This window comes from Drosophila sulfurigaster, chromosome 2L (genome assembly GCF_023558435.1).
Source record: "Drosophila sulfurigaster albostrigata strain 15112-1811.04 chromosome 2L, ASM2355843v2, whole genome shotgun sequence".
Lineage (NCBI taxonomy): Eukaryota > Metazoa > Arthropoda > Insecta > Diptera > Drosophilidae > Drosophila > Drosophila sulfurigaster.
The window spans coordinates 13,206,092-13,228,106 of NC_084881.1; the positions used below are offsets into that span (position 1 = coordinate 13,206,092).

At 38.4% G+C, this 22,015-nt stretch overlaps 2 protein-coding genes across 2 annotated transcripts in view; both read left to right on the plus strand.

The window, feature by feature from the left end:
- Positions 1-98: 98 nt before the first annotated feature.
- Positions 99-2,632, plus strand: LOC133843290 (glycerate kinase). Its single transcript, XM_062276763.1, has 2 exons — positions 99-1,446; positions 1,507-2,632. Exons 1-2 carry the CDS (start codon positions 310-312, stop codon positions 1,834-1,836), a joined length of 1,467 nt encoding a protein of 488 aa, XP_062132747.1. The 5' UTR covers positions 99-309; the 3' UTR covers positions 1,837-2,632.
- Positions 2,633-10,635: 8,003 nt separating this feature from the next.
- LOC133849427 (protein decapentaplegic) overlaps positions 10,636-22,015 on the plus strand; it is a 43,032-nt gene continuing 31,652 nt past the window's right edge. Inside the window, 1 exon segment of the mRNA XM_062285506.1 lies at positions 10,636-11,684. Coding sequence (XP_062141490.1) covers positions 11,477-11,684 — 208 coding nt within the window. The 5' untranslated portion in view covers positions 10,636-11,476.

Sequence of the window (22,015 nt, forward strand, 5' to 3'; positions counted from 1 at the left end):
GTATTTTTTTCACCTACAAATTTGACCCGGCAGCTGATTGCTAAAATGATAAGTAAATAGAGAATTTTCTCAACGCGCAGCATTAGAAGGTAACTGCACAAATTAGGCGTTAATTAACTTTGCTTGCATTATATAAAATTAAAATACAATTATTTAAAACAGAAATATCCTGTATAATTATCGTTATCGTGCGTTTGAAGGCAAACATATCGTTATCGTTATAACCGGCAGATGAAGATAACGTTAAATTGCTGTGATGAAATTGTAATTCTTGGAAAATCTGGGCAATAAATTTGGTTAGCAGACAACATGGCTAAGCGACAGATGTGGGATCACATGCGTCAGGTCTTCCAGCAGGCTGTGAACGCAGTGCATCCCGAAAGAATCTTTGCGGACTACAACAGCTTCGATCTGCGGCCGCAGGTGAAGGAGGATCAGCGTGTTTACATCAAGCTTAATGGCCAGCAACACGACATTACCGACAAGACCTGCCATGTGGTGGGCTTTGGCAAAGCGGTGCTGGGCATGGCCAACACAGTGCAGCGGGATCTGGGCCAGTGGTCAGCTGGCGGAGTGCTCAGCGTGCCGGTCAACACGCTCCAGCAGTTCAAGTTGCCCGTCAGCGACAAGCTGACTGTGCACGAAGGTGCACCCAACAATTTACCCGATGACACGGCTCTGAAGGCTGCTCAGTCGATTAAGACGCTAGCCGAGAGTATGACCGCCAAAGATGTGCTGTTTGTGTTTATCTCTGGCGGAGGTTCGGCGTTGTTGCCGCTGCCCCGAGCACCGCTAACGCTGTTGGACAAGCGCAGGATTGCCGATGAGCTGATGAAACGCGGCGCCAGCATCCAGGAGATTAACACCGTGCGCATTGCTTGCTCGGACATAAAAGGCGGACGTTTGGCGCTGGCGGCACAAAAAGCCAGCTTGTTGGTCACCTTTGTGCTGAGCGACATCATCGGTGATCCGCTCGAGCTGATTGCCTGTGGTCCCACCATACAGTCGAAAGACAACAATCAGTCTGCGGCGGCAATCCTCAAGAAGTTCCAACTATGGGAGGAGCTGTCAGTTGCACTGCAGCAAGTCTTCGAATCTTCCGAGGTGCAACAGCAACAGACAGCCTTTGATAACAACAAAGTGTTTGTGGTGGGCAGCAATGTTATAGCCACCGCAGCAGCTGCTCAGGAAGCCCACAAGCTGGGCTTCGTTCCAAGCGTGTTGAGCTGCGCGGTGCAGGGCGATGTCAGCAGCGTGGCTGCGGATTATCAGCGCTTGTTGCAGAGCATTCAAGAGTACAAACAACGTTCGATTAACCCACAGCAGCTACGGGAACGTTTTCCATTTGCGGAGAAAAGCTTTGAGGATTTCCTCAAGGCGCTGGAGCAGCATATCAACACCAAGACGCCGCTGTTTCTGATTTGTGGGGGCGAGCCAGTTATCAAGGTAGCTAGCAAAGCACAGAACGTAATTAAATAATAACTAATCAAGCATGTTTTCATTTAGGTCACTGGTCAGGGTCTTGGAGGACGCAATCAGCACTTGGCACTGCTCATGTCCCAGATGCTGCATCGCGATGAATCGCTTGCTGGATGCACATTTCTAAGCGCCGGCACCGATGGCATCGATGGACCCACAGATGCAGCAGGCGCCATTGCCGATAGCTGTGTTATAGATGAATATTTGGCCAATCATACGCTCGATGAACTGGCCGAAGTGTTGCGCAATTGTGATAGCTATAATTTCTACAAGCAATTGGCGGCGGGGGAGCATCATCTGATCACTGGACACACGGGCACCAATGTGATGGATTTGCACTTCCTTGTCGTGCCTTAATACGAGTACCTTTGACATGGTTTCGTCACCATTTGGCTGATGGGGATGGTTAATGAAGTTGCTCTTGAAAAACCCGCAGCAAGCGATGAAATAGTTTCAATTTGTTTAATAAGTGTTCAGACAGTTTTTACGATTTTCCTGCTTAATGTTCCTCTAAATTTTTACGACTCGTTTCATTAACATTTTTAATATGCATTTAAATGCGAGTATTCCGTATTCATATTCGTCGTATTCCGTATTCGTATTCCGTATTCATTCTCTTCTTATGCTTCGTGCTTCAAGTGACAAACATAAAATGGCAATTAGCTTTTTCCTCTTCATAAAACTGAAACAAAAACGAAAATGAAAACTAAAAAGAATTCTGCCTTATGAAATCAGCAATCAGTAAAATATTTTACATTTTTTTGTTGTTGTTCCCTCAGCTTCCAGATGAATTGTGATGATTTTATGGTTGTGTGATAAATCAAATGATATATCTATCTAACTAGCTATCTATCTATGCGATTATTATGAAGCATAAATATTTGTCATACATTTGTTTTCTTCGTATTTGTTATTGTTTTTTTTTTGGTTGTCGTGCTTTGCGTCTCATAAAAATGCGCTGCTAATAAATCATCTTAATTGTTTAAGACCCCAAAGGCAAACAGTAGCAGCAAAAGCAGAAACAACAACAATGGCCAGCGATAATTGCAATTAAAAATGTAAATTTATTTGTTTAGTTTTATTTTTAGCAACAACAATACAACCACAAATACAACAAAAGAAAATATAATAAAATTTACTAGAAAAACTAAAACGCGACGCGCGCCCAGTTGCAATTTACAATTTACAATTTTACAACTGACACTTCGCCTGCATATTTTTCTAATTGCGCTTTTTTTTATTTTGCCTTCCTTTTTGCAATACCCTAACGAGGGGTATAATACCATTTTAATTGATTTAACACTAGATCAATTATAACTAGAAAAAGAGATAAATTCAAATAGAAATAATCTCGTTAAAAATTACACTTTTTGAAAAACTTTACACTTCTTTTTATATCTTAGCTTTAATATTAATATTTTTATAAATTTTGATGTATTCTGGTATATATATTTTTAACTATACCTTGTTTATAAACAAAAAAGATTGTTAATAAAATATATTTTTATATTCCTGATTTTCTACAACACCTTGAATTAACAATTCGGTATATTATTGTGTACCCTATAGCATAGTATATGTTACAGTATACCGATATACCAAATATTGCTTTTTGTATATTTTGGCCTTCTTTTTTTGTTTTCATCAACACTTGTTATATGTACTTATTTTCAAATAAATTGGGTCACTTAAACAATCAATTATCGTCCATATATTTGTTAAATATCAATAATAAATAAATTAATTACTGTCAAATATTAGGTTTTTAACCTAAGCTCAATAGTAGCCAGCTGAAACAATTTGGGAATTACTGTCAATTATGTTTCCTAAGTATTGTTTAAATATATTAAAACTACTGAATATTACTCGTCTATAGAAGACTACAAAGTCACTGAGAAGCCTTACAAAGAAATGCATTAACAATTAGCTCGCTCAACACCTTTAGTCACCATCTATGAATAATAAACGCCTCAATTATATTTCTTTTGATCTGTAGAATATAAATCGATTTAATGCACAAGTGTATTTAATCGTCCACAGTCTGTTTTCCATAGTATTTTTTATTGTTTAATGCACAATAGACACTTTTGTTTGCTATTGTTGTAGTGATTGTTATTGTTGTTGTTATTGTTGTTGTCTGCTCTATGGAATAATTATTGTTGCCGCGCATTTGGCACAATTATTAAATAATCACATTCGCTTATATTGGCGAGTATCTTGAGTCTGTGCTATTTTTGCTTGATTAACTTTGTTATTAACTAAGTATATATGTTAGTAAGCGAGTGCACATATGTTAATAAAAATAAACAACAAATTGCAGCTGCGGTCGCCGCACTTGCAACCAGCGACAAACATGACATGACTAAGACCTCAATTCTGATGAAAAATATGACTTGATAAATCACAATATATCTAATTACGATCCATTCAACAACATAGTATTCTACTACTATATAGTAGTAGTAGTAAATCTTTCCGGCACATGAATAGACAAATGTGCATCCACTAATTAATTCCGAGGAAAATAAGAATTAAAAACAGATTAAGGACAAAGTTCTTAAGTGATTGAATGCAGATATTACATTACATTACTATTGAATAAAACAGTGACAGCTTATAAATTCTAATTATAGAATTTCATGAAAAATTGATTAGCGATTTCAATACAATAGCGTCGCTCTATTTCGCTGACAGTTGTCGGTTGTGAATAAGCAAACTCTTTCACTGTTTCGCAACTATTACGTAACCTAGAACAAAATAAAAATACTATTGAAAAAGAAGCTTACTTGAAGATATATAAAATTAATTGAACAAGGTCAGATTGCATTTAATTAAAAATATTTTGCTAACTTTTAAATAGCAATTAAATTCTGAAACAACTGCGTTTGTAAATCCTTTAATTAAAATAAATTATATAAAGTATTTTCGTTCACATAAAAGATTAATTTAATATAACTTATTGACGAAAGTCTATTAATATTATATATTAAATAGATAATGGACTGTAGAAATGTATTTGTCAATTCATTTAGCTAAATGATTTCCCCCTTAAAATAAGATCAACGATCTTGATGCAGTTGAATGATAATAAAGAAACATAGCTTAAGATTGCTTTGTATTGAATTAAATATAATTGTTGCTTTATTTTCAATAAAATTTCTTTGATCTCTAATTGGTTGCATTTCATTTAAATAAAATAAAAATAATGATTTTGGGAATTTAAGTTGTTGCACATCTAGATGAATGATTTCCCTTGAAATATAAACTGAACTGCTTACAAGGAAATGTAGCTTAAGATTACATTATTCTAATTAATTCACTCTCTGTACATGTAATTAAGTTGGATCTCTCTCGATTCCCATCTATCCAGATCTACCCACTGCTCAGGGCTGTTCGTCCCACGCTGAGATCGTTGAGCTGCGATTAGAAACATTTCCGTTTCCGCAGCGGAGTCTGCAAAGTGTCAAAGTGCTGCTGGTCAGCAGCTATATTTAACACTTATTGCTAATGTGCGTGTACTTGCAACAATGATGGGGCAGCTGGGGCAGGCAGAGGAGGCAGGCAGGCTGCCACCCCCCCAAAGCAGTAAAGTTTTGTCTTTAGCAGCATCTGAGGCAGCAGCTGTGGAATGTCGCGTCAATTTGTCTGCCTCGTTTGCCGCTGGCGTAGCAACAACAATCTCAGAACATCTGCTGCTGCTGCTGCTGCTGCTGGATGATAATTATGAGCATGTTCATCATCGTTGCCAGCTACATGGTCATTACGAAGATGCTGCTGCGGCCATTGAGTGCAAGTGTCGCGTTGATTTATTAATTAAGCATTGGAGAGTTGCGCGTGGCAACTGCGTGGCAGCATCAGCATCAGCATCAGCAGCAGCGAAGCTAATGAAGTACTCGGACTTGGACTCGCACTCGCACTCGCACTGGCAATTTTAATTAACGATCCGATCCGATCCAAAGCGATGCGATCGAGTGTGTGAGTGTGATTGTGAGTGTGATTGTGATGTGAGCACATATCAAATAGACTTTTGGGGCAGCTGAGATGTTGACTTATGACATCACACCCATTTGGACAGCAGCTGCTTGCCTCTGGCATTGCCCAGACAAGCTGACGACGCTTATCACGAATACACACACACACAAACACACAGAAGACAGACAGAGAGAAAGAGAGAAAGAGAGAAAGAGAGAGAGAGAGAGAGAGAAGCACGCATTGCGCATACGACGCGTGGCCCCATGGACAAAAGTCAGCAAACAAATTGAATATTTTGTGCTCGCCTCTCGTCGCATTAGCAACATCAATTTGCCTGCTCTTAATTTGTCTAGACAATGGCAAAGTTCATCCCAAGTGTCAAGCTAACAAACATTCATATGATATATGTTATGTATACTTTATATATCTGCTATACATATGTATATATATATTTTGTGTATACTCTATGAGCACATGCCTAAGCAGCAAGTTCAATTAATGCTTTTTGTCACATGCTAACTGGAACTGTGCTTCACACCAATTTGCATGCGATACATGGATACTCGAATTCGCATTCACATTCAGTTTGTCAGCCTGTGAGTAGCTTGGCCATGATTCATTCTTCTCTTCAATGGAATGTCTTAATTTGAAGCATCTGTCTTTATGCTAAAGGGGGGATAACGTGACAGCTGGATCTTCAATCCCAACCCCCAGCAGAGGGAGGAAACGCATCAAATAAAGTGCACTGAACTGGTTCAAATACTTGACAAAGGCAACCAGATTTGATCACCGATTTCTGCTGAAAATCTTTCTGTTTAAGCTTTACTTTCTGAGTCGCCTAGAACAAACAGATTTCAGATGATTTTTCGAAAGCTATAAAAATTGATAGTATGATATCTTATGCAGTATGTTGTATGCTATTTTAAATATCATTTTCCCAAACAAATTTCCAAGACAAACTTCTTATGAAGAGCTTGATTTAAATAACGTTTTGTTTTCCAAATTAATATTTTCATGTTTCATATTTTTAGGTCTATTTTAATTTCTGATAATTGTCAGCAAGGATACATGAATATTTAGATTGACATTAATAATAAATATTTCAATTTATTTTTACAAATATTTAAATTTAAATTTTTTACCTATTATTATTATTATTGTTTTTTAAATTCCTTTTTAAATTCTATTTTTCCCCAATTATATATTTTTTACTTGTTATTATTTTTATTTCTAGATTTCCCATTACATTTTATACAAGGTTAATAATAATAAATATAAAATATTTAATTTTTTTTGGTAATTTCATGAATTATTCACTTAAGCAGCAGAATTTATTTGATTTTTGAATGTTCGATTAAATTATGGTTTGAAGCTCATCTTAAATTTTCGATCGCTTAGCCTGAAAAAGGTTCAAGTTTAAGCTAAGCACAAAGCAGACATTTTTCAACAAATACATTTAATTTTTAAAATCAATAAATAACATTAATTAAAGTCTTTCATTAGTTTTCTTTTATACCCATCAGTTGTTGATTTTATTCAACAATTAAAATCGCTGCTTATCGTAAGATTTAAAGTTGAAACTTTTAAGTGGCAAACGCAGCTTTCAGTCGATCATCCTTAAAAGGTTCAAGCTTAAGCTAAATCCACAAAGCAAAGAGAATGACAATTAAAGCATAAGCTCTTCAAGAACGTGCGCCAATTATCAATTATTAAGCAGATCCAGATCCAGATGGAGTCTTGAGTACTTGGCCAGACTCTGATGAGGCGAGTGTTAATGCTGAGCTTGCCATTTATCAAATGCATCATCTTCATCGAAGCGGCTGCCCCTTGTGTTCACGGCCAACGCCACGGGGCAGGCAGGCTTAATGTCAATCTGTAGCGTTGAGCTGAGTTGTGGTTGTCATTGCGGCTTCGGCTGCGGCTGCTGCTGCTGCCTCTTGGCTGGCTATTAATGCATTACAAATAGGTGCGCCAGACCACAACAAGCACAACTGGTAACATGGCCATAGACGCGTCGGTGCCGTTGACCAATCTGACTGAGACTGAGAAGCAAAGGCAGAGGTGGAGGATAAGGCTGAGACTGAGACTAAGATTGAGCCTCAGCAGACGACCTCAAGTGTTGGCAACAATCGCCCTGTTGCCTGCTGCACGCTTGGCCGCAATACCCGCACTTAACTGCAGCGGCAGCAACAACAGGCAACAGCCAACAGGCTGCAAGTGCAACAGCTAGCAACTGCAGCAAAAGACGACGATGTCGAAGCCGAAGCAGAAGCAGTTCAAGTTTGCGCTGAGGAATTCCTTGCCGCTGAAATAATTAAGCATTGCAACATTGTTTATTGTTGTTGTGCTTGTTTTTTGTTGTTGTTGTTGTTGCTGTTGTTGTGGTTGTTGGGGTGTTGCAGGCTCGTTTAACAAGGCAGTCATCTTAACAAGTGCCTCGCCAAGCGAGCAGTTCTACAAGTTTTTTTTGTTGCCTCTTTTTTGCCAAGGAATTTCCATTTTATTTACATTTAGAATGTGACGCGACAGGCTTCGACTCGCAGCCAGTTGCCACAGCAGCAACAACAACAACAGCAGCAGCAGATGAACCACATGCCACATGCCAGAGCGGGCCAAATCGAAAGCTATTTGCCCCATTTGCATACAGTGCATGTTGCTAGCAACAATGTTGCCAGCAACATTGAGGCTGCGTTTATTATCGAAAATCAAATTGGTTAACACATTCAAAATCGCTTTTGTTGTCCGATCTGATTATGAAAACGCACGCAGCTTATAAGCCGGGCATAAAATATAAACCAAAAACAAAACGAAATTGTATAAAAAAAATTATAATGCCAGCATAATAATTTAATTAAAGCAAAAAGTTGTTTTTCCGCTTTGTTTGTTTGTTGTCTTCTGCCGAGTGTGGAAGGCAAAGCAGCTCATAAAAAACGCAAAGCAAAAAAAAAATCAAAATGTGTTTCCAGCTATGAGATTGTTGCCTTTAAAATATATACTCGTATGTGTGGTTATAGTTGCTTAAAGTTGGCGTGCCGTTTTATTGCATAATTATCGTGTCAGCGGCCCAAGTCGAAGTCTCTCCAGTTCCTTCCTTCCTTCCTTCCTTGCTTCTCTCCGGAAGAGTTGTTGCGGAAATGCAAGTTTGCCAATGCGTGAAAGTGTTGCAAATGTCGCCATCGAATCGATGTTGTTGTTGTTGCAGCTGTAATCACGCTTTGCGGCTGCTGTCAACAACTTGGCAACAAAAAACAACAACTTTGCCATAACCTCAAAAATAATAAAGCGACGTCTATTTTTATAATGCGCAATCTTCGCTGCGTGCGTCGCAGTCGCAGTCGCAGTCGTCGTCGACGTCGCTGCGTGCCGCCAGCTGTGTGCCATGCACTCATTCTCTGCCTCCCCCCGCTGAAGCTCTTCGCCTTGCAACCCACCTGCTTCCCCAACCCATAAACAGCATCTTCAACCACCGCCCGCCCCCTTTAGCTCTGCACCACCAACCACACACACACACACACACACACACACTGAGAGCTCAGCACACCACTCACAATGTGTTGTCTGCGTTTATTGATTTATTAGAAAATTCCAATGAACAAGTTTTAATACATGACAACGACGCTCGCAGCAATTGCTTGCTGCTGCTGATGCTGTGGCAAAAACAATATCAGCAAGAGCAGCAACAACAACAACAACAACGACAACAACACGTAGAACTGTTTGCGGCGACTGGCAAAAAAAGTAGCAAGTGCAATATTTTAATTACGCTACCAGCGGCAAATAGCAAACTACACGTAGTAGCATTCAACGAACGACAACTGGCAACATGCCGCATGCATTTGGACAACAGCGTTGCCAGTGCACGCAAGAAATGTTGCCAGCTGCAGAGCGGCAAACGCTGCGTATGCGCAATGTGCAAAGTGGATAATGAATTGAAGTTGAGTGTTGAAGAACGAAAAGCTTGGAAACATTTTTTAAAATATTTATTTTTTAGTAATCAATACTATATAATTATTATTTATATTGAGTATAGAATATTTTTATTTATTGATATTCATAATATTCATATTAAACATTATTAATATTGAGTATAGACTAATGAAATCAATTTTAGATGAGATGTAAAATTGTTATACATCACATTCAAAGCTTTTGTTAGTCAATTATTTGTTGTAATCGCAAACCCACAACAAGTATTGACAAGTTTGGCACGCTCTCTTAGCGCCTGATTGGTTTCTCTGTCTGTCTGACAGTCTGGCAACGCTGTGCGGTCAGTTCACATGGTGTCGTATAATGAATACGCTCAGCCTTAAACATTTTGCAATCAATTTAAATTTACATTTGCAGCACTTCGCTCCGCTCCGCTAGCACCGAATTCGAATTTCGAACTCGAATTCGACGCTGATTTGAACTGCAACCAGTTGAGATGGTGATTTGGGTAAGGCGGCGAAACAAGACGATAGATCTGTAACAGCTTGCAGCGGGAGAGCAGCAAAGAAAGTCGCGCATATCAAGCAGCTGAGTTTGGAGTGTAGAGTGAAGTAGTATGGGGAGGGGAAGGGGAAGGGGGAGTAGAGCAGCGCAGTACAGAGCGAAGCAAAAGCAAAACGAAGCCGAAGCTGAAGCTGAGAGAGTTGAATATTTGTAATTGTCTCTGAGGCTGACAGACGGACTTGTTTGTTTGTTTGTTGCCGTTACTGTGACTGTTGTTGTTGTTGTTTTTGGGGCTTGATTAATAATTAATCGCAGTCACATACACGCACACACACACACAGTCATACAAGCACACAAATACACACATGCAAATCGCTGCCTGCTTTAATTACTCAACTTAAATGGCGCTTGAGCTTGAGCGACTTAAGCAACTTGATATGTGAGCCAGTGTGTGTGACGGCTGTGTATGTCTCTGTGTGTGTGTGCGTGTGTGTGTGTGTGTCGATCGACTCTCACTACTACGCGCTCAAACTAAGTAACTAACTAGCTCGCCACTGCTGCTGCTGCTGCGTCTGCGTCTGCTCTGCTGCTGCGACTGTGTCTGTAGCTGTCGCTGTCGCTCTGTCGCTGTGGCTTTGACTCTGTGTCTGTGTCCGTGTGTGTGTGCGTGTGTGTGTGGTTGTGGTTTCAATGGTGTTGGTGGCTGCTGCTGCTGCCGCCTGTTTGCCTTGCCCGGCCGCTTTGGCCGCTCATTCAGTTTTTTGCGCTCAGCGCTCGTTGTACGGAACCGAAAGATTCGTCGTTGTCGCCAACAACGGTTAGCTCGACTTTTGCCTGTCCAAAAAAAGAAATACCAAAAAAAAAAGAAACACAACAACAAAAATAGCAGCAGTGACGGCAGCAAATCATTTACAACAACTTGTCATAACTTGATCTAACTCGGGCCCAGTAAATCTGCATATCTATCCAAATATCCAATACATGTGCATATATTTAATGTTCTTGTTGCGTACGGTTTTTGTATTTCGTTTACGAGCTTTTTGTAATAATTCGCGGTTTTTGCGTGCGTATCAAAACGAAGAAGCAGAAGAAGAACACACAGTTGAAGCTGTGCATCAGCAACAACAAAATAATAACAACAACAACAACATCTAGCCGAGATAGCAGCTAAGCTCAAGAACAGTAAACAGCTTCAACTCTCGCTTCGTCTCGTCTTCGTCTTCGTTTTCGCTGTCGCCGTCGCCGTCGCCGTCGGCGTCGCTGTCGTCGCCCTCGCCCTCGCCAACGTTCTCGCTCTCGCCGCGTCTCGCCGCGTACGCTGCGATTGTTCCGCCATTGTTGACGTCGCCAAGTGCGATACCGATAGCCCATTTCGATAGCGATAGCGATATCGATAGCATGCCATGTGTGTTGTGAAGCAATTGTGAAGCCATTGCCCAAAAGCCATTCAAAGCCAAATAGGCCAAATTACATGTGTTATTTATGTGGCCGACATGTGAAGTGCAAGTGCAATTTGTTCCGCCTTTCTATGCAAATTGTGTAGTAAATAGAATACGAGTATGCATCGATACAATTGTTATGCATACACACACATATGTATATAGAGCAGCAGTTGGCCCCCAAACGAATCCCCAACAACAACAACCACAACAACAACACTACACATAAGCATATGCACGCGTCTGTCCACAAATATAATGTATGCTACGTTCGCGAACTGCCAGAATTGGTTGTTGTTGCACTTGCAGCCAAAGGATTTGTGGATTTTACAACAATCTTGAGCTGTGCAACAGGTGCACAAGGTAAGCGATTTTCTGAATATTATATAGCACTATATATAGTTGCCGTTATACTTTAACACGAACTATTCGCTTAAATTGAATAATACGCATACGACATGGTGTCTGCGTGTCCAATTCCTCTTCATTCGGTTAACAAGCTAAATTAAGATTTGTATTATATTAAAAGGTCAGAATATTTATTATTGAGTTTGAATTAGGTCAGAATAATTCAACAACTAATGTTGCTCCCACATATTTGCTGATGATTAATGATCAATTTGACTAAAATGGTTATGCAAAATAACAGTTTATTTTATTACTGTACTGACTAATATAGTAAACGGCTTTCAATACGGAAACCAAATTTTATACAATATATGCGAGACTTTTCTAGACAACAGATATAGAGACTTAGCTATGAATAAATATATCTATATTGAGTCAACTAATCACCCTGGTGAAGCATATCTCTTTACTTAAATTGATCATTTCATAGATGAACACTTGCAGTAATTTATGGTTAATATGTATAATAAAAAGTTTTAAATTATCTGAGTTCATTCTATTGAAATCATCAACTCAATTCTTTAATTTTTCCTAGAAATTATATTTAATTTTTTTAATTGGTTATTCCCTAACTATTTTGTTTACATCCAAATGGCATCCTAAATGAATTCCTCCATGGAATACCTTGAATTCATTAAGCACTAAAGATATTGGCAGTTATTTAGGTGTTTCCCCTTTAGTCAAGCGGAAATGTTGAAATATATTATTATTACTTTAGAATCCATAAGCACAAAGAGAAATAACTAGAAGAGGCCTAAATGGAGTGCATATTCATAAGACAGCTGAAATGACGAACTAAATCGAACGGCATTCCACCATTAGCAATTGACACTGACATCGATAAAGTCGAGAGGAGAGAGGGAAAGTGAAGAGGGAGGAATGGGGTGTAAGTAATGAAGGGCTCAACAGATATGTCATACGGTCGTAGACTTGATAATTTATGACGCCATTTGGCTAATTGAATAATTGCATGTGACTGGTTGGCTTTGGCTTTGGCTTTGGGCGTGTTATGATTATCGTTATAGTTATAGTTAAAGTTATAGTTATGGATTTGCCATCGCCTCGAGGCCGTTTCGCATTGCATAAGCAATAAGCCAATGGTGTTTGCTCACTCTACCAGCCAGCTAGCTGGCTATAAACTTCAAGCCATAAGACATGCTCCACATTTGTCGAGTCACTCAGTGTGTGAATCTATGGCCCTATCATGTTACCCCAGCCCGGCATTTGGTTTGCTAATCAATGACCGCCTTTTGACATTTATTAACTGTGTCGCTTGGAATGAGAATATGTTTTGCTATATCCTGAAGGGGTCTCCGAATGTTTGTTTTATTGTCTTTCGCGAGATCTGAGCTAATGATATGCTCCTCATCGTAACGCATCGCATCGAAACTCATCTCACACGCTCGATTTAGAAACTCGTTGGCTTAGGTGTGAAATTGATAGCCACAAATGAAGCGGGGCCCCCAAACCTGATAACAAACTAAGCAGCAACAACGATAACAACATCAACAACAACAAAAACAAGTGGCAAGCCGCAACAACAACAACAACAGCAACAGCAATAACATCGCAGAGCAGTAGCTACAATGAAGGTCTTCCACTTTCTGAAATTCGACAAAAAGCAAAACACGAAGTGGTTGCTGTTGCTGCTGTTGCTGCTGCTGCCGCTTGTGATGTGGCTGGCCTGGCAAATCACAAGGCCTGCTTGCTGCCGCTTCTGATAACAACAAGCCGCCGCAGCAATGCGGCAATAATTTGCTGCTTGCAACAGTTGCAGCTGGCTGCTGGCTACTGGTCATCAGCAGCAGCAGCAGCAGCAGCAGCAGCAGCAGCAGCAGCAGCAGCAGCATTGGCAACAGGCTTAGGCCAGGCCAACATTTTATCAAAAGTGGTGGCATTAGCCTCCTCCACCTCCTCCTCGTCCTCCTCCCCCTCGCTGTACAACCCAAACTGGTCACACTGGGTGAAGAGGCAGGCGCACAGGCGACAGCAACTTCCCAATAGTTTCACTTATTTTACACACATTTTCTTAACGATAAATAAATTCCACAAGCAGATGCTGCTGCTGCTGCTGTGGCTGCTGCTGTTGTTGCTGCTCTGCATCAAGCCACAGCAGCAACAACAACTTTTGCTATCACGTTTCCATGCAAGAAATTTCAGTGGTATTCCGCATGTACTTGAATTATACGTACTCAATCTTTGTTTGCCAACTGGTGAGGGGTAAAACCAAAGGCGATTCTCTTGGCTGCAACTTGGTCAGGTGTTTTGTGGTAATATAGATTTGCACTCATGGACTTTGCACTCTTCGACTGGCATTTGAAATATTTGCATCGCTCTTGAAGCAACATCTTCTTTGCTAGAGAAAGAGATAGAGAAAAAAATTGTACTATCAATGATCGATAAAACCAAGGCCAGAGACTAGATAATCTCTTGAATGCTGCAATTGGGTCAGTGTTGATAGGATTAGTGCGTAAACTGTGAAAGAGTTGACAACAAAAGTGATTCATACTCATGACTCACGCATCAAACATAAATCATCTTATTCACAAGCGACCTTCTCTTCAAGTTAATAAATATACTAATTTACTTGCCATCTTAGAGATGCATATCTATCTAAGATTAACAATTTATATCTTTGATGAAATTTTATATGAATTCCGTTTGGCATTCTTGTGTTATCTGCTCTGTTGATCGAGGTAATAGATTTTATCTACGGAGCACTATCATTTCTCAAAGATGATAATCTTTTGAGTTCGCTGATTTATTGCCATATGCACTAAGTAGAGATATTATTCTCTATCTTTTCGAAAAAAAACACAAAAACTGCGGTCAATGAACCCGGAACGGATTCATCGCTGCTTATTGAAAATATCAGTTTCTTATTTATTTCCCAGTTGTATGGTATAATTGATCTGTCTAAAACTTAAACGTATGTTATGCTGACAACGATTTGCTTTAACTATGTCATTCTTCTTATACGTTTTCTCAGATTTCAAGCCTCAACCTTAAGTATATATATTCTTATATGGCCTTCGACTGTTGTTGTTTTCCTGTCGTTCAGTTATCGCTTTTTATATGTTTAGAACTACAAACTGAGCTAAATCAAAAGTAAAGAAAGAGAAGGAGGAGAAGTCCGTACTTAGTTTAGTATGGAGGCTGCTCTGTTCGATGCTGATTAAATGTCGCCTTCTTTTGGCTTGACTAAAATATATAAAAATATATAAGATTTGCTTTTATCGTTTTGCTTTTGTTTTCATAAACGAATTTCAAGTTCGTTATACGAAATCGCAGTCAACAGCTGATTTCGTAGTTCTTGTTGTTGCTGTTAAACAAAGTCGTGCAGCTGCCATTCAGTCGACTTATAGACTATATATCTACATGCATACATACATATATATGTACGTACATCGCTTATACGTATATTCGTTTAACTGTAAATGTAAATTGTGTGTCCATTTGAAGCTTATCGAAATGAACGCGCGCAAAAATAACGCATAAATAAATAATTAATATAAAATACACACACATTGAAATATTCAGAAAGAGAGAGAGATGCGTGTGTGAGTGCCAAGTGATTTGAACTTTGAAGGCAAGACAACTTGAGTTTGAGTTATGAATTTATCTAAAATCACAGCATGTTGTCGCTATCGTTGTTGTTGTTCTTATTGTTGTTTTTGGTGTTGTTGTATTGTTCTCGTTTGCCTGGCCATTTGACAAGTGGTTTGGCCCAAGTGTCAGACATGATAAATCATATAAATAATAATAAACACATCTACATATGCGATACTTTATGCATACTTTATTAAAAGAGAAATGGCGCAAGAAATGCAAAACGCCAACTGACCCAAAACTGACATCAAGCATACGCCGTGTGGGCCAACAGAAAGTTATTTGCCGTGAACACTTTACATAGCTTATAACTGTTGTTTAGCAATTTACTTGTACTCGTATATTTTAATGATCTATTTAGTGCACTATGAATTCAATATTAAATAAATAAAGCATTACACAACTAATAAAATTATTATTACGATTTGTGTAATTATAGGTGATAAATATAATTATACGCTTATGTTTTTATTAACCATAAAAATTAGTTTCAATTATTAGAAAAAGTTTTACTGCTTTAAGCTAAACTGAAACTAATTTTTATGGGTGTTAAAAATAATACAATAATTAGACTGGTTGTATTTTATGGCTTGGTTTTACATTTAATTCAATACGTGTATTAAGAAAATTTTTATTATTTTTATTTATTAAAATAAATATATAAAATATATATTATTTATTTATATTTTTCATCAATCACATATAATAATATACCAAATACAACCTTTGATTTATTTTTAGTATCTTTGAGGTATATTCATTTTGTATACTTAAAGGTTAATACCGCATTGATTTGCTTTTATTCAAAATGGGAAGCGGGTATCTTACATTCAAGCACAATAATAATCAATTATAATGCAATCAGATAAATATTATAGAATATATTTAGGAAATACTTTTGTGTGGGCCTTCTGACTTAGTTGACTGACAATCTGGGATATTTGGAACTATATGGTATATTTTGAATGTTCAAATATCAGTATACCAAAAACATAGCCTTTGATACTAAATGTTTCAGTATTTTTGTGGTATATTATTTTGGTATATTTGTTCATTATTTCGAAGTGAATATTCGGTATTTATTTAAAATAAAAATAATCTTAATAATACACCAGAAGTTAATCTCTTGTCTGTTGATAATCTGCCACATGACTAACAATTTTGTTCCTCACGTATAATATCATTATTTAACAACTATCCACGCACAACAAAATTAGCACATAGGCCGAAAGAATTCATGAAAAAATAGAAAAATCTAACAAAACACGAAGCGTATATTAGATTACAAGAAATCGACAGCGTTTGACTTTGAAAACTTGTTTCGCAGCAACTTCGTTTCCATTTCATGTTGTTTGTTGTTTGCTGTTTGCTGTAAGAGACAGTATCGACTTGGCATCGTCGGCATCGCAGTCACAAGCCCGTAACCCTCACAGTTAGTTAGATGCGCCAGATTGAACCACTTTCGGTTGGATTAAAAGAGTTGAAAAATGAAAATCAGAAGCGCACTTGCCTCCATCTCAAATGCCAATGTTATCAAGTGCGTCTCAATAAATATGATGTATTCATTTTCAATGCAACCACAGACACTGAAAACTGAAAACTGCAAAATAAAAGTGAATGAAAACAAACAAAACATTAACAAATATGACCATAAATAGCTATAATTAAGCGAATATGCAGTAAATTTGCATACTTGTGCTGTGTTGTAACAACTAAGTTCAACTTATAATATGCCACTTTAATTTTATTGTTGTAATTATCATAATTACAATGAACAGCACAGTTATTCAGTACTGTGTGTGTGTGCGTTTGTGTGTGCGTGTGTGTGCGTGACAACAAGTCAACATCCTTTGGTGCATTCACATGCCACAGCGAGCTCTCTGCACAGTGCTCTAAAAACGTTCCATTTTCGTTGATGCAAATCGCTTATCAAGACAAGAAAGTGCCACGCAGCAGACGAGTGTACCAGTGTGTGTGTGTGTGTGTGTGTGTGCGAATGTGTGTGTGTATGTGAGAGAGTGACTAAGTTTGTGACACACGTTGCAGCTACAGCTGGCTATCACTGCAGTTGATTTCAGTTCAGTTCAGCGCCGACAGCAGCCTCAGAGTCTCCAGAGTCTCCTCTGCCAAGAAACTGCAACTCTGCCCCTGATAAGATGCCGATGTTGCAGTCGCAGTTTAAGTCGACGGCGCAGTCAACGTCGACGTCCACGTCGTTGCAAAAGGTCTTCTTTGTTGGAGCAGTGAGAAGAAAAAGCAGCACGAGGTTTGCCGAGGCGGCGCCGATTGCTATAGCAATTTACAATAACAACAGCAACTGTTGTTGCTGCTGCTGTTGCTACTATGCATATAACAGCAACAACAACAGCAACAGCAACAACAACAACAAGCGTCATCGACAACGAGCGACGACTACTCCACAACAGTGGAGCGACGTTGATTGCCCCGGAATGCCGTCAAACAGGTTAAAAATGTAGGTAGAAATTCAATTAAAAATTGGTTATTTATTTATTTAGCTTGCACCGAGCGCAACAACTTGCTCACAGTCCCTCACCCTTCTACCTCCCCAAAAATCCCATCCTAGCTAGTTAACAACTGTCTTTCTCCTCCGTCCCCCTCATTAGTCCACCCAATGCAGCAGCAACAGCAACAGCAGCATAATCTAACTAATTTAATTAAGTTTCATTTATGTGTCGCCTGTCAGACAAAACTCGAAACTCACGACTGTCAATCAAAGTCGCCTGCTGCTGCTGCTGCAGTTGCTCTTGCCTTCCTGCCTAGTTGCCTGCTTAGCTGCTTAGCTGTCCCAGTGCGAATTTGAAAGTGAAAACTTTGCCAAGTGCTTGTCCGCTCAGCATGTGACCAACAATGCGAGTACGAGTGCATGCTGCCTACAAATATGAATATGAATATGAATACCAATATGAATATGAATATGCAGACGGTCGTTAAGGTGCAACAGCAGCTCAGTTCAGCTCAGCTCAGCGCAGCGGTTGTGCCAAAGAAATTGCAATAAATACTAATGTGGCAACAAATTTGCATGGAAATCAATCAAAATAAGCAGCGAGTAAAAAGTAGTACACGCAGAAATACCCTGTACTAGAAAATAGAACGATAAAGACAAATTGAATATATTGTAGCTAAAACAATAACACAAAGAGTCGAGAAAGTTAGCAAACAAACAATTAATATTAAACGAATAGCGATGATAGCTTCTTAATTTTAATTTGAAGTTAAAAATAAAAAAAGGGGGAAAAACATAATACGATGCCTTTCCACCTTTCTAGTAGAGTTTGGATATGTTCAATATATTCAATCTACTTATACTATTTTTTTCTATATTTAATAAGTATTTTTAATAAGAATCTTATAACAATCTAAATAATGACATCGTTCTGAAAATTTGAAAATTACAAAAAATGAATCTCATGTAATAACATATTATTCAGATATGTATATAAAGTGTTGAATACCACGAAATTAAATATTGATAAATTGCAATTTTAAAATACTTTTTTACTTGTACTAAGCGAAGCCTTTAAAAGTCCATTTTTAATCTTATCTACCATTATCTTAAATTTAGTATACCCCTTTGCTACTATTGACTGCTGGGTATGCAAAACTTGCACCAGTTAAATCCGATTGCATTTGCTTTTATTTATGCACATTTGCTGGTGAACCGCAAAAGTTAATTTTAGCATTGCTATTTATAAATACCTTAGCGGCCCACTAACAAATGATCGAGCCAAAGCCAAAGCCAGCGAGCCTTATACGATATACATACGATATGAAATGATACGTAAGCCCGAGCCAGATATAGTTACTACCACCCAGAGCCAAGTAGCGAGCTGCCCGTAACTGGTTGCATTTCTAGTCTCCCCTCCCTCTCTCTCACACGCTCACACACTCATTCACTCACTCATTCACTCACTCACTCTCTCTGTATCTTTCTCCCTACGACTGGGTTGTCGCTCAGAAATTTATTTGATGGATCGTTGCAATTTGTGGCCGTGACATGCGTGATAAAGATACTAATGCGATCGATTTGAAGATCAACCAAAGCGCGCTACTTCTGCAACTGATCCTCATTCCTGCCACTGAAACTGGCACAAAAAAGAGAATTCCGTTGAAGCAAAATGTGTGTTTACTTATTCGATACGATTCGATTATTATTATGGCTCACATTGAAAGAGAATTTCGCTTTCCAGGAAGTGACTGGGTGATCTTCCAATACACGATCACTCGTTCCGTTTGATATACTTATAGTATTTTGGTGTTACCTTTTACGAGTATGATGGAAAAGTTTCGATTATGGCCTTGCTTGAAAATTTGTGAATATTTTTGCTGTATGCTGGGTGAGTGGAAATGATTGGTATGTCTTGTCCGTCCAACGTCCTTCTATTCAAATAACATACTCGAGGAACATACGAGTAGCTAAGCAAAGTGCGAGCTATGCGAATATTTACGAGTGTTTGTTCTTCGACGTATCTTGGGGGTTTTTTGGTCTAATAAAATTCTTACTAAATATGTGGAATAGTTCATTTCAATGAACCGCATGATGACAGGCATTTTTGCCTATACTCTCTCGATAGTTGTGGCATAACTTTGCATTCGATGGTGAAATCAAAGTGGCTGCGCGTAAATTAGATAGGCAATGGGAAAATTTGGGATCTGAGCAAATCATCATCATTACTCGCTGAAAGATTCAATGGGTTTGCGCACATTTCAAACATAATCCAATAAATATGTCGAATGATCATTTAAACAATACATAAAGCATAAAACTGTCGGAATCATTGGCAAATCGAGCGGTTATTAAATAAAGCTTACGTCAAGTACTAAATTAATAATATCGTAAATTTATTATGTTTGAACAAGAACATAAATAGGGAAATTATATTTATTTTATTCTATTAAATATATTTTTTTATTTGATAATACTTATTAGTAGCAAGCAAATATTGAATACAACTTAATAAATAGTATGGTCATTTTATTTCATTCGAAGAAGAAGTTCAGGAATGAAATTATATTTAAGTTATATAAATATTTATTGAATGGGGCTTGAAATACTTTTTATCTTTTATAGTCTTTATATTTCTCTAAGCAACTTTTATAACATTAAAAAGACTTTGTTCCTTACAATTATATATTTATTATTATTTTTGACAATATAAAAATTTGGCACATAACTTTTCATGTTCTTTCCCCCTTAAATAGCCCTCTAGCCCCCTTTGTTATTAAATTAAATTATTTCTTGCCCAGCATTGCTCGTTAATTAAATTACAACTTAATTATCGACACCATAGGAAATGCCCCTCAACTTGGTTGAAAGTTTCATCGGGTAAATGAACTCTCTGACCAGCTGTTTGTTTTCAGTTCTAACCATGACCACTAACTAGGCCTTTATCGCTGAATTTTACCTTGGAATTTTCATACAACTTTCATGTGTAAATAATAGAGCCATAAAAGTAAATTTCAAGTTAAGCCAGCAATAGATACTCTTTAAAAAAAAATAATTTATTTAAAGTTCTCTAAAGTGAAAATATTTATTTGTTATATTTAACATGTTTGTTCTATTTTATTAACCGTATTTAATGTATTTATTTTGTTGCCAGGCAAGCTATTTAGTTCACATAGTTGATGGGATCCATTTGGGGCTAGTGTATGGAGAAATATTGAGAATCATTTATGGCCATATAACTGGCGGTAGCTCTGGCCATTAAAAGATCTTATGGATGGCCAAATTCACGGATAAATTATAATAATTGAAATATGTACTTTGAAAAGTTAATTGCGCTATGCGAGGCGCGCTTGTTGATGCTAATGGCCAAACATAAATTCAGGGGCAACTGACTGAGGCAGCAGCGAGCTGGCAATAAAAACACAGCTACACATCGATCTATAGCTGCCATATTTATATACATATATATACATATATACTCAATACAGATCCCTCGCATTCCCCCCTTTTCTATAAGCTTCTGCTATTGCTTCGCCGGCCGGCGAGGCGCGCATATGTATGCAATATGTTTTTGCTTTTTGCGCTTTTGGTCAAGGTTGCGAAATGAGAACACGAATTGTTTGCCAACTCACAGAGAGTGAGAGAGAGAGAGAGAGCTGGTTAGAGAGGGAGAGAATTGAATTTCCATGAACGCATTTCAGCGCGGCAACAAATCAAAAATTCGCTTTACGCGCTTACTAAATATTTAGACAGAGCCCGTTTACAGGTGGCTGCTGTCTGCCTGGCGAAAATCAACTTGGCCAAGTTTGCAGCCAGCTTGTGAACGTGCCACTTGCCAGCAACTGGCAAACTGGCAAACTTGCAACATCATCATTATCGAGCGACGCCTTATGCGCCTTTTGTGGCCGTCCAGCTGGGCGTCAGCGCAGTGGTCAAGGTTAAACAAACGAGATACTGTATCTACATATATCTCTAGATATTCAGCTGTATCTGTGCATCTGTTTGCGCTGCATTTGTATCTGTAGCTGTAGCTGTATCTGTATCTGTGTTTTTGTGCGCCGCGCCGCAGGACATCATCATCATGGACATCATCGACGAGAGGCGCGCGCACTTTTAACGATTTCGACAAAAATGATTTCTTTCTGCGCTTTCCTCCGTCCCTTCCGCACCGCCACCGCTCATTAATTCGTTTCGATTAAAAATTGTTTTTTGC

Excerpts from the sequence above, each read along its gene's own strand:
- LOC133843290 (XM_062276763.1), top strand. The coding sequence starts at position 310 with ATGGCTAAGCGACAGATGTGGGATCACATGCGTCAGGTCTTCCAGCAG. Across the intron at positions 1,447-1,506 it reads GGGGCGAGCCAGTTATCAAG|GTCACTGGTCAGGGTCTTGG; the intron begins GTAGCTAGCAAA and ends GTTTTCATTTAG.